Below are 13,512 nucleotides of genomic sequence, written 5' to 3'. Positions count from 1 at the left end.
TGGCCTAACTAGGAGCTCCTTTTCTTTCTTTTAGTCCCCATTTAACCTGATCAAAAACTAACAAAAGAAGACAAAGCAGGGCCAGGCAGGTCCTTCAGAGCTGTCTTTGCCTGCTGCTGAGCGCTGTGCTCCTAAGCAGCCCTTTGCAGCAGGGTGCTTTGATGTCTGGTCCCAGGGCCCTCTGTGGCAGAGCAGAGATCTGGGCTGCTCTTACCAGTTTCCATTCCTGTTCTCTCTGGGTTTCTCCAGGCTGCCCTTGTCTGTGGCCTGGAAGTAGACCAGGTTCAACCCACAGCACTGAGCTGGTGTTACTGGTGAGGCCCCCGGCAGGCCACTGAAAATGTACAGTGACTCCTCCTGACTCCAGGCCCCGTGGCGGTCTGACTCCAGCCCCCTCTTCCAGGTCATTTTCTTGTTCAGGTGTCCTGTGCTCCTGCTGACCTGCACAGGACATGCTTTCACCTTTACCCACACCCCGGAATGTCCAGTCTCCGGGCTTTTGTGCACACGTTTTCTGCCATATGGAAGACATTCCTTTTGTTGCCACATAGATAGATCTGCCCCACCTTCCAGATCTCAGCGCCAGGCCACCTCTCCCAGCTGTTTGTGATCCTCTTAAGCTGGGAGCCATCACTCCCTCCTCCCAATGTCTTCTAGGAAACAATTCGTTTTTATGTGACATGTGACATTTTAATGTGACCATTTGGCACCAGGGACATTTGACTTGGCCATTTTGATGCATCCTTAAAGAACAAACTTTAAAAATTCTTCAATACACTCATTAGGCGTTAGTCGAGTTCCCATTATGTGCCCGGCACTGTGCTAGGTGCTGTGGGTTTCGCTCTTACGGTAGAGGAGAGAGGAAAGACATTAGATGTGCTGTCACACATGAAGACGCAATCATAGATGGTGGTAGGTGCGACAAGCAGGGAGAACAGAAATTTACAAAACGAAAGACTAGGGTGGACCTGATCTAGCCTGGGAGCCTGTCAGCCCCTCTGAGGAAATAACATTTGGGCTGGAATGGGAAGGTGAGCGGATGTTCACGTAACAGAATGGAAGAGCAGAGGGAACAGCATGTGCAAAGGCTACAAGCCAGGAGTGACCTTGATGTCTTCACTATTAAAATTTCTTTTTTTTTTTTCTTTATAAAAATTGATAAATAGAATTTCTTAATGAGTATGCACCACGGCTGGGGAAGTGAAGGGCTGTGCAACAGCGGCACACTTCACTGCCTACGTGACGAATGTGAGGTGCTTTAGAGAATGTTCCAGTACTCCGAAAACCAGACATCTAAGGTTTATATTCCAGTAACAAGAATATCTGATTGGCCAGAATGGGCCATTCTCTAGGAAACACAGAGCTCGCCTACATGCCAGAGAAGTTTTAAATGAGAGCCAGGAGCAGACAGGGTCTACGATTACCGCATTTGGATCATAAAAGCGGGGTGGCCTCCTTTCAGTGTTTTAAGCGAGGCAGTAGGTAGAACCAGCATCTGGAAAGGATTTGCCCCGTTCTCACGCGATGCCCTTTCCCCACAGCCGCTGTATGTGTCCCGCAGAGAACCCTGGCTGCAGAGACCAGCCCTTCACCATCTTGTACCGGGACATGGACGTGGTGTCAGGACGCTCCGTTCCTGCTGACATCTTCCAAATGCAAGCCACCACCCGCTACCCTGGGGCCTATTACATTTTCCAGATCAAGTCTGGGAATGAGGGCAGAGAATTCTATATGCGGGTAAGAGGGGGTGGCGAGCGACGGTCCCCGTCTTCAACCACACGTCGTCTCATCTAGCCTGGCACGCATCTAGCCTGGGCTTCTAGAAACAGAGTGCAGCTAGGAGCGGCGGGGCGAAGAGCGAAGGGAAGGGCGGAGGGGAGTTAGGCCTCCAAGGTTCTGGCTCCTGTCACTTTCTGTGTGGCCTCAAGAAAGCGGCTTCTCCTCTGTGAGCCTCGGGACCCGCATCTGTGCCGTGAGGAGTTAGGCCAAGACGCAGCCTTCCATCCTTCCTCCTGCAATTCTCTGGGAAAGACATTCCATATCCTTTTGTCCACCCACTCATTTGACAGATATTTATTAGGTGCCTGCTGTGCGCAACTAAAAGCAGAATGTTCCAGTTTGTAAAGTACCCCCAAGCCCCTGCCCTCCCCGCTTGCATTGCGCTGAACAGAAAGGTGCGCCTCCCTGGAGGCTGGGCTCTGCCTGCGTGTCCAACACGGTGGCCACTGTGCTCTTTAAATTCAAACGAATTAAAATGAAATAAAATGATAAATGAGGCTCTTCCGTGGCACTAGCCATATTTTAAGTGCACAGTAGCTGCACATGGCTGCCGCATTGGCTCAGATATAGAGCATTTCTATCTCCTGCGACCTCCTGGGTGATGGCACCTCTTTAGAGGCCACTCGCTTAGATGTTTTCTACATTTCAGTGTGAATTTGGGCACCGGTCCAACAAGTGGGTTCCAGAAAATCTGGAATTATCTGAATTATCCAGAATAATTAAAAATATGGTGGCTGAGGCCTAGTATGTCAGTTTTCTATGGCTGCTGTGAAAACTTACCAAAAACTTGGTGGCCTAAGCAACAGAAATTTACTCTCACACAGTTCTGGAGCCAAAAGTCTGAAATCACTTCCAGCGAGCTGACGCCAGTGTGTTGGCAGAGCTATGTTCCCTCCAGAGGCTCCAGGCGAGAATCCGTTCCTTCCCTCCTCCAGCTTCTGGTGGCTGCTAGCATTTCTTAACTCGTGGCCACATCACTCTAGTCTCTGCCTCCATGGGCATAGTGCCACCTCCTCTCTCTGCATCAATCTCCCTTTGTCTCTTATATGGACACTTGTGATCAGATTGAGGACCCACCTGGCTAATCCAGGATAATCTCTCTTGTATCAGGATCCTTAACTTAATCACTCATGCAAAGTTTCCTTTTCCTTATATAGTAACATTTACAGGTTCCAGGGCTTAGGACCTGATATCTTTGGGGGGGAAAGGAGGGGAAGCATTACCGAGGAATCTGCATTTCTAACAAATACAGCAGGTGGTCCCCTGGAGTCACTGTGGACAGTAATAGGCCATGAAAGTTTTATCCACATTTACGGCAGATGGCCCGAGAGCCTGCAAAAGGACCACAAATTTGAGCTTTCTACCAATCTCCTGGCAGAATCTTCCAGTCCTTGCCTCTGGGGATGCAACTCTCTGAAAACAAGGAGGTCTCAGAAACAGAGGTTAGGACAGATTAGAAAAGGTCCCAGATGCTGGCATGGTGCCTGTAGCCTCACTAACATGTCTTTGGCTAGACCCTAAAAGGACCAGGTCACATGGCCTGGGGAGCCAACATCTGTAGACCAGTGCAGCAGGGTTGAGGGCTCTGGAAGGAGATGGGATGAGCTGAGGAGAGAGGATCTTCTGCGAGATGAACAAGATGGAGCTGTGTTTATGTCTGAGCTTTCCTCAAATCCATAAGCAACAGCTGTCCACCAGAAACACACATCTGTGAGCTTCTGTGGGCTTGCTGCCCTTGGGAGCAGAAGTCTAGCCCACTGGCATTCACCAGCCTGGCCTCTCTCATCTGTACAGACACAGCGGGCCCAAGCACAGGGCACAAAGATGCCTCTCTTGGGGAATTAAAATACCTTCACTGATACCACCTGCTTCTGCCTACAGAATAGCAGCTCTGCAGAAGGTGGTCTTGTCTAGGGAAGATTTTGCTCACCACGATACCACCCACTGAAATCTCCCTAAACCCGAATGTTCCCTGTGTGCTGACTTATAAGAGGTACCCCCTGATGGTGGGGAAGGTTATCCTACAATTGGAGTGGACAGATGTGAGGGCTCCTTCCTAGAAGCTTCCTTACTGCCTGGATTGTCACAGCAACTAGAGGCCCTTTGAAATTCACCAAGCTGAGCTATATGTGGCTTGTGCCCTCTCTGAGAACACTGAGAAGGGCCTCATTGCTTTAGTATTTATTCAGAGGAAGATGTCAGGATGCTGAGGGGGTGAGGGGACGTAGGCCCGCTCTGAGAATGGCTGAAAGAATGTAGTGACGGGAGGTGGCTCCTGGCTGGGAAGGTCCCAAGGGCTGCACCTGGGAAGGAAAACGGGCTTAGTGTGGGGAGCCTGGGATGAGACCCGGGGGCATGGGGGGAGGAAGATAGGAGAGGGCTTCCACACATCCAAGCTGTCTGGAGTTGCAGCCCCTCAGGAGGCCACACGTTGTCACTCTCTTTTTAAAAATTTTTATTTTTATTTTTTACATGATTTTATTTTTACATAGAAAATGAGAAATATACAAATACACCAAAAAATCATAGCATAATCATGCTAACGTGAGCAGGCCGACCCGCCTCGTTTGCGTTCTACAGTTTACCAACCCCATAACCTTAGGCAAGTTACCTAACCTGCCCGGGCCTCAACTTCCTCATCTAGAAAGACAATGCTGACAGTGTTTACTTTGGGATTAGATGAGATTATGTACTTAGCGCAGTGCCTAGGACACAGGATGACTGTTTTTATCAAACAGCTGGCATTAGGCAAGGGCGCCCTGCCGTCTTGAACCCAGGCGCCCTGGGCGACATGTCAGGGTAAGCCCATGGCACTCACAGGCGGCTCAGTTTCTGTTGAGTCGTCTGGCTCTCCCACATCCGAAGTCTGAGCTGGTTCAAGTGGAACCTTCAACCTCACAGCCTCTCACTCGGTGTAAAGGGTCAACTCCACAGGCATTCAGTAACTCACTCCTTCCTCCTTCCATCGCCAGCATTCATTATTACAGCACCACTATGTGTGTGGCTCTGAGTGGGGCCTGAGAGGTCAGGAACTAGGGGGTGGGGACACAACCAGCCAGGCAAACATTTACAATGCAAAGTGGCGATTCTCAAGTAGAGTAAGTGCTGTGGGAGGCAGGATACCGAGAGGTCCCGAGACCTCATCCTTGAGTGTAGTGGTCAGAGAATGATTGTTGAAGTCAGACACTCTAGTACCATGTGCAAGTTTTGTAACCTTAATTAGTGTACTTGACCTGCTTACTTGGCAGGGTTATGAGGATCACATGAGAGGTGTATGAAAGGTTGTAGCCAAATGCCTCGTATCAACCACACCAGCACCTCTACTCGCCACCACCTCCACCACCACCACCGTCATTTTCACCACTGACCACCAAGTCCCCCAATGACCAGGGGCTCTCAGGCGGCCTGTTTTACTAACGTCCTGACTCTGTCCTGAAAGCCTAGTGAGGAGTGCGGGCGTCTGTCCTCAGCTCTCCTGGCAGACACTTGATTCCTCCCTTGTGCTGTGGGCAGGCCTTTCTCAGGCTGCTGCAGACCTGAGCCTGGTGGAGATGGAGCTTGCCGACCTCTAAAGTTACTTCTAAATCGGAGAGGCAACGACCTTTTCATACTCTGGAGACGTCTACTGGGAAAGCCCAAAGAAACAACTTGGAAGTTTCCAGCTGTTCCATTCCCCTTCCCAGGCCCTGCGGCTCTCCCCCCAGAGGGCTCCCCACCGCTCGGGGTTCTCAACCCTTGGCCTTTGTTCATGCAAACAGTGAAAGCTGGCAAGATATCTGTATATGTAAATGTCCTATTTCCCTGTGTGGCTGTGCCCTCTGAAGTCCTGGCCCCGGGCTCCCGGGTTTTGTAAGAGCGGACAAGGAAGTCCAGGCGATGCCCTGCGTGAGCCGGTGCCAGTTGCGCTGCTGCTGACGCGCACAGAGGGAGCTGATGCCAAGAGGAAGTTGCATCAGTGGACAGACAGTGGAGGTCCCGGTACCTGGCTGGCACCTGTCTGCCAGCCCCACCCTTGACATACCTGTGGAGCCCTTGGGGATGTCCAGAACTTTATAGGGAGCCCTCCCTTTGTGGAGACGGATAAAACACCTGTTGTGGCCAAGTTTCTTGACTTTGCAGAGCCTGTTGCTTTCAGTTTCTGGGCACAGTGCTGGTCTCTGCAGCTTGCAGGAGGCGATTGTTCAGCATATCCCTGTTTCCTCATGATGTTTTCTCTCTAGGGGCCCACTGTGTGGCCATTTTACTGACCCCCAAGTGTCTGTCCTTAAGGGCAGTGCTGGGGAGAAAAAGTGAAACCCATCAGTCGCTTATGATGATTGTTCAGTGAAACAGGCCTGGGGCTTGGGATCAGATGGAAGCACCTGAATGAAATCCCTGGGCTCTGCCCCTGACTAGTTGGGCAACCCTAAGCAATTAACCTTACTGGGCCTCAGTTTGCTTATTTATAGAATGGGGAAATAATGAGACACCTTTAACATGGCAGCCAGGGTCTGTGCTTTTAGATGGGCACTGCCCAGTTGCTAGTGTGCCTGTGAGTCACCTGGGGATTGTGTGAGGCTACAGGTTCTGGCTCAGGAGGTCGCAGGTGGGGCCTGAGATCCTGCATCTCTAACAAGCTCCCTGGTGATGTCGATGGTGCCGGTCCAGGGACCATGCTTTGAGCAGCAAGGCCTTTCAGGGTTTTCATGAGGATTAAATAAGCACACGTACGTCCAAGTGGCCAGAAGAGAGCCTCACATGTGGTGGGTGCTCGATTGATGTCGGTCTGCTGTCCCTCCCTCTCAGAGCTTTTAGGAGAAGTTTCAGAGGAGGAGAAAAGCCCACATGACATTGTTAGGACCACAGGGACAGGGTCACAGGATGTTAAAGCCGGAGAGGGCTCTAGTGTCTAGATAGGAGCCTCAGGAGGGGATGCACATCGCAACCACCTGGAGGCTCGTAAACAAATTACAGGTGCCCCAGGCATCATCAGAAATTCACTGGGGCAGAACATCTTGGAATCAGCCCCTGGAATTGTTAATTTAAAAAGTGTCCAAGGCGCTTTGGAGGCTGTTTGCTTAGGAACCAGTGACCTGGCACAGACCCTCATTGTAGAGCTGGGGCCTCAGGAGGTGAAGTAACAGCTTTAGGTCACTCAGTTTCATCAAGTATTTGTTCTTTCTCTCAAGACATATTTGCTGAACACCTACTGTGTGCCAGGCACCACGGTGTTTAGGAGATTCAGTGGTGACAAACCTAACCCCAGTCCTAGCTCTACAGAGCTCATGGTCTAGTGGGGACCTAGACATCAGTTGTGGACGCTGATCCATGGTAATGAATACTTCCCATTCTATGCAAAGTAGCAGGTGCAATGGCAGAGGGTCCAGGGGGTGGGTGGGAGGGGTGAGGTCGATCGGGAAAAGCTGGGAAGAGCGCGCCATCCGTGTGATGGCCGTGGGCAAGGGGGAGCACCTGCCTGAGGCTGCAGCCAGACCACCCAGGCCTTCCGCTGTGGGGGTCATGTGAGAGGCCACGTTTCCTGAAGGGCAGCTGCCTGCTTTTCTCACCTTCTCTGCCGTTGCTTGACAGCTTCTGGGGTCCAGCTTACCCGACCCTCTTATGTTGGTCAAGCCTTCTCTAACAAATGTCCCCAATTCTGTCCGCAGCAAACGGGCCCCATCAGTGCCACTCTGGTGATGACGCGCCCCATCAAAGGGCCCAGGGACATACAGCTGGACTTGGAAATGATCACTGTCAACACCGTCATCAACTTCAGAGGCAGTTCCGTGATCCGACTGCGGGTACACGTGTCGCAATACCCGTTCTGAGCCCGGGGCCGGAGCCCCCAACACTGCCTCTCAACAGCACCAAGGGACAGGAGAAGGGACGAGACGAGAGGGAGAGGGAGCGAGACGGACGTTGCGCCTTCCCTGCTGAACGTTTCCCAGGAGTCAGCCCCGCTGTCCTGACCCCGCCTGTATTATCATAGACCTGCCCTTCTGAAGGACATGCTTCCCCAGTGTCCACCATGCAGTTATCGCAAAGTATTATCGTTGGCACCCTGGCCTGAGATTGACGGTGATTTTTTGAGGCCTTTCGTTTATCTTCATATTTTTCAAAGAAAATAGATTAGGTTTGCTGGGGTCTGAGTCCATGTTCAAAGACTGTGAACAGAGTCCTCTCACAGCCTCCATGCCCCCCCCCACTCTCTCTCTCTCTCTAACTGCTGCTTTGCAAAGGCCCAAAGAGCTCGTGGGGACAATGTGTGTAGCTAGTCTGCTTCTTGTATGTACAGAGAAGGCTGTGGAAAGAAGCCACCACAGGATCTAAGGGTTTTTTAAGAGTCTATTTCAAAATCATGTCTGGTATTTTCAGCCATAAAAGAAGTTTTTTCGTTGTCCTGAAATTTGTATAACTGTTTAATCTTTTTTTGTTCATTTTGAGGTGTTTTTTTTTTTTTAAAAAAAAATAAGTGGTAGAATTCCTTCAAAAGGCCTTCAGGCACATGTTATGCTCTGTCTTCCCAAACCCAGTCTCCTCTCTATTTTAGCCCAATGTTTTCTTCGAGGACCCCTAAATCACGCTTTCTTTAGAATTTCTACCCAACTGGGTTGGAAGGCAGAGGTCTCCAAACTGATTAAATATCTGATGAGATTTTGTGTTTGGTTCATTATGACATCGTAGGTGATTCAGCACTTGGGGTTGGGTCTAGCTCTCTTTAAACCTGTTGATTGGGAAGCTCTCCGGAGAGCTCGATCATCATAACTCAAGCACTCGGTGGGGAGGGGGGACAAAAGTGGGGGTGGAGAAGTCGGAGAAGCATCCATCCTGAACCCTACTCATTCGATTAGAAAACTGGCAGCTCCTCTGCTATGTGGATTATTTCCAAGGACTATTCTGGGACAGGAATCTACTCAAGTCACCTTAAGTCAGGGGCCCTCCACCTTGACTGCGCAGCAGGATAACTAGTGGAGCTCTTAGGGGAAAAAACTGATTTCCTGGGCATCTCTCCCAGAGATTCTGACTGAGTTGGTCCTAGGTAGGGCCCAGGCATCGGAAATTTTTAAAACTAATGGACAGTCGGAGTTGCGAACACATGGTTCTAAACCCTATAAAGACAGGGAGACCTGTGTGGCCCAAGTTCTGGCCACCTTGCCCTCAATGTCTTTTTCAGTTACTTGTAGGGTAAGTAACCCCGCATTGCCTTCAAGTGTTAGAACCCTGGGCAGCGGCAAAGAGTCAGCAGCGCAAGTCACAGATGAGAACAGGTGGGGACAGCTGCCTTTGTTTCCCTTCCCAGAAGTTGCCCCGGGGCTTCAGAAGGAGAAGGTGCACTCCCTGATGGCCGAAGTTGCATCTACAGGGTAGATCTGTGGATGCTCCCATTCTACCTGTGAGGATGTATTTATTAAAATCCTCCCATGTGCCAGGAACCGTGCCCTGGATCTTAGGGCTGAGAGGGGCTTCATAGATCCTTAAGAGCTGGCTCTTCAGTGGGAAGAATAGCATGTTTGGCTTCCTTACCCAGAAAGCATTTGTCACACCCACAGTGCACACCTGGCTTTGCTGTGGGCTGTGGTTATTTTTTGCTCTAAAATGAATCCCATCCAAACCATTTCCCATTGTGCTCCTTCAGCAGGTTCAAGTGATGTTAACAATAACATTCACAACAAATGGCTCAGAACGCCCTGTTCCACAGCTTGGAAGAGAAAGGACCATTGATTTCCTACAGACTTGCCAGCACAGGGCCCGGCTTAGCCTCCGCTGAGCAAACCAGAAGGTGGCCCTGAGCCTGGGCTCCCCTCGGTGGGAGGCTGAGGCTCCAGGAATGGGCGTGGAGTTAGGGCTGCTGAAGGTTTATGTGGGCTCTGCACCGAGCAGCCCGAATTACTGACTCGGGCTCAACGCAGCACCCAGGTAAGGCTTCCTTGAACTTGTGGAAGAGAGGGAAGGGAAGCTCTGTCTTGGTGACTTGAAGACCCATTGGTTTCAGAGGTGCCACATTTGGAACCAGACCCCAGTCTCTAGGGCTTGCCTTTTGTTTGTCCATGTCAAAATGTGGCTTCCTGCTCCTAAGGAAACTAACCCAGAGACTCACAGAAGCCTCAGAGGCTCAGAGAGCTCCTTGGACCTCAGGTCGCTCTTTCCAAACGTGGTCTGATGAATTCAGTGTCAATGAATCAGAAGCATGTGGGATCCATTTACCTTAAAATACACTTAGGCCTAAAAATTAAGGAAAAAACACTCAGAGCAAAACGTGCACCGTAAGGCCAAACCCCAGACATTGGGAAACAGTTCCAGAGGCTCCCAGAATCTGAAGAGCTGTTTGCTTCACCCGCCCCTTGGGAACAGACAGATGTTACTATTTTCACAAGATTGAGGCTGAGCCTGCTCTTTGAACCCACACAGCACTGTGCTCCCTCGGCTGGAGTCTCTGGGCTGGCTGCTCCGTGGAAGCCGGGGCTATCTGGGCATTCGGCACCTGTCCCCTCTCAGCTGGGCCAAGAGCTGGTCACAGAGCTGGTCATAGAGCCCTGCTCTGTGCCGCTACATCAGGTCCTGAAGAATGAAGGCTCTGTGGTGGAAGGGGCGCTGGATTCAGAGCGGTGACACCTGCAAAAGTCCTTGTGTTACCCCCTAATCTGGATTCAATATGCCGCTAACTCTCAAGTTTTGTGATTCCTTGAAATGTGCTCTGGGGATGACAGCCAGCGTTTCCATTAAACTGCAACTTTAGCGTTTCACAGTGGTTTGCCAATCATAACACTTTCTAATGGGTATGGAATCTGCCTACCTGTTGCCTCTCAGGCCTGGGTAACGTACTTAGAAGTTTTCTTAGGTAACTGTCTTGGCCCTTGGGATGTTGTTTTCCCAGGTGGTGGAAACATTTCAATAGGTCTGATTACTTCATTTTCAGCCGTTTAAATGTATTTTTGTGGCCTAAGTGTTTATTGTAATGTGCACAAGTTCTTCCTGAACCAAGAGGTCACCAGAGAGAGAGAACAGGACAAAGGAACAACTGTTCTTTACTCCCCTCTCAGCACATGAGGTCCTGTATCCTGTTGGTGAAGGCTTTTGTCTTAAGGGGAGACCACACCTTGGTTGAGCACCCTCCCACCCACCCAACTTTGGTTGAGCCAGTTTCTGGATTCAGAGAAATGAGTCTCATGACTCCAGTCCATGGATAAGACATTTATCCAGGGTTTATGCAGCCTGGGAGACCAAACTAGAACACAGTGTGATAGGAGCATTCCAGCAGTGTGAAGAAAATGATTTTAATTAGATTTTAGTAGTTTTTGGCATTGATTGTATACTACAAAAACTCTTATGAACACCCATAGACACGTCTGAAATTTAGAATAACATGCCTCTTGCTTAGAATTATTAAATACATTGAAAGGAAGCACGAAAGCAACATGAGATGAACGTTTTTGTTCTTTTTGATAGTTTGTATGTGCTATATAATGCATTCTTTTCTAAAAAAAAAACAAAAACCAACATTCAGTAAAACTCTTCATTATTTTGAGATTGGCCAGTGCTCATCAACTACAAACAAATACACAGATACTTCCTTCTTGTTGATATTTTTTGTTCTCAAGTCGTGTCTTTGCGTGGCAGATGGCTATCTCCGTTAGAATTCCTGAAAACTGAAGTATGCTTTTAAAAAATAACCAAGAGGCATAAGGACAAAGGGAGTTCCCAGCAGCAAGATTGATCTCCTGGGTAGCTTTTTATGAGTTACAATCTTTGACTAGCTGATGCTTTCTAATAATGAATCTTCCCTGGCGGCCATCAGTGAAATAAGCCATTAGGGAGAGAAAACAGGTGTCAGTGCAGGAGTGATCTATTAATTTGTCATTGATGGTTTTCTCACAGGGGTGATTACATGTGTATTACATGGTGATTACAGTCAGTGACAAACTTTTTCTTTTCAGGCATTTGGAACATTCTTGAACAATAACGTAAAATAAAGGCAGGGGTAAATGGTACATCTATGCAAATACCAAGGTCATTATGATACTTATTTATCAAGGTCTGATAAATTATTCGCTAATACTGATTTAGGGCCAAAGAGGCACTGGATAGCTCAATGCCATATGAAAGCAGGTTTTGTCTGCGGAGGATTGTTTTGGTTGCCTTTTTTTGAATTCCTACTCTCCACCTTTCTACGTGGAAGGAACTTGATGTTGCAGAACTGGCTTGTATCGCACAGCAGTGACTATACCTTAAAACAGGTGCCTTGAGTTCTGAGGTTTTTTTCTTTATTTTTCTATTAAATTTGTTGGGGCGACACCCTGGCTGGTGTGGCTCAGTTGGTTGGAGCTTCATCCCATGCACCAAAAGGTGGCAGGTTCAATTCCTGGTCAGGGCACATACCCAGGTTACAGGTTTGATTCCCTGCCTGTGTGGGAGGCAGCCGATTAATGTTTCTCTCTCACATAGATGTTTTTCTCTCTCTTTCTCTCTCTTCCTTCCTCTCTCTAAGGTCAATAAAAAAATCAAATAAAAAATTTATTGGGGCCCGGCTGGCATGGCTCAGAAGTTGAGCATTGACCTAGGGTCCAGGAGATCGCCGTTCGATTCCCGGTCAGGGCACATGCCTGGGTTGTGGGCTCGAACCCCAGTGGGGGGCATGCAGGAGGCAGCCGATCAATGACTCTCTCATCATTGATGTGTGTTTCTCTCTCCCTCTCCCTTCCTCCCTCTGAAATCAATAAAGATATATTAAAAAAAATTATTGGGGTGACATTGGTTAATGAGATTATATAGGTTTTGAGTGTACAATTTTGTGATACATAATCTGTATGTTGCATTGTGTGCCCACCACCCAAAGTCAAATCTTCTATCACCATATATTTGACCCCTTTTACTCTTTCCTACCCCCCACCTCTTCTGAGTTTTAACGTACAAACCATTTAAAATTTATCCTTAAAGAGGTCATGGATTGCTGTTACATTTGTGAAATATAACATCCTCCTGATCTTAAAAATGTTACCAAAAAGCCATCGCCGAAACCGAGCTACGGTATTTGCAAATAACTTAGCTCTTCACAGTGATCCTGCAGCTGTGCGTTTTTCTTTGGTCTCGTTCTGTTTCGTTTTCTTCTGCTTCCACATTGAAAAACGGCCCCCAGAGGTTTCCCGGAGCCTGGCATCCCCCACGTGGCATCGCCCGCCTTTCTGAAAAGCAGACCTGTGGCCAATAACACTGGTGCGTTTTTACATGCAAAGGCCCTATTGGGATCATCTTATTTCAGTGAAAAAGTGGCAGGTCAGAGGGTCCTTTCAGCTGAGAATTTAGGCACATTCAGGGAGCACTAGACCTCCTTGCTCCCCACTTTTCTTTCTGTTGGAACCTTGGAATTTATTAGGACACCCACGGAGATGGGGCAGCCCCGGGAGGAGTGGGAGTTGCTCCTTCCCGCTGATCCCCAGTCGATACCCTGCCAATACTCGGCTAAATAAATACTTTGCTCTTCACACTCATTCCCTCAGCCACGTGCATCCCTCTTGGGGGAATGGCCTCAGGCCGCTCTTGTGCTTAATTTTCACCAGATCTCACTCGGCCCCACCTGCTCCTGCTTTGGTGTTTCGATGACCTGCTACAGGCGGAGGGGGGAGAGGAGAGGCTGGAGCTGGACCTGGAGCTGGTGTTCTTGCTGCTGCCCCGGAGGGTGAGCTCTGCGTCCTCCATCTACTTCTGACTATGGTCATGGGCTTGAGGGAGTCACCCGCCCCCCCGTCTTCCCTTCCT

The 13,512-nt window shown here is 49.3% G+C and overlaps 1 protein-coding gene across 2 annotated transcripts in view; it reads left to right on the top strand.

Moving 5' to 3' along the window:
* The window catches only part of FBLN5 (fibulin 5), a 64,894-nt gene extending 56,482 nt beyond the window's left edge, over positions 1–8,412 (top strand). For both annotated transcript variants that reach the window (XM_081157496.1, XM_081157497.1), the window contains 2 exons: positions 1,542–1,737; positions 7,425–8,412. In XM_081157496.1, the coding sequence (XP_081013622.1) occupies positions 1,542–1,737; positions 7,425–7,586 (358 nt within the window). In that variant the 3' untranslated portion in view covers positions 7,587–8,412. The remainder of the gene's footprint in view (positions 1–1,541; positions 1,738–7,424) is intronic.
* The last annotated feature ends 5,100 nt before the right edge of the window (positions 8,413–13,512 follow it).

The sequence above is a fragment of the Miniopterus schreibersii genome (genome assembly GCF_964146895.1).
Source record: "Miniopterus schreibersii genome assembly, chromosome: 1".
In the NCBI taxonomy this organism is placed as follows: Eukaryota; Metazoa; Chordata; class Mammalia; order Chiroptera; family Miniopteridae; genus Miniopterus; species Miniopterus schreibersii.
Note: the sequence above shows the minus strand (reverse complement) of the source record. Positions and strands in the feature narration are given on the sequence as shown.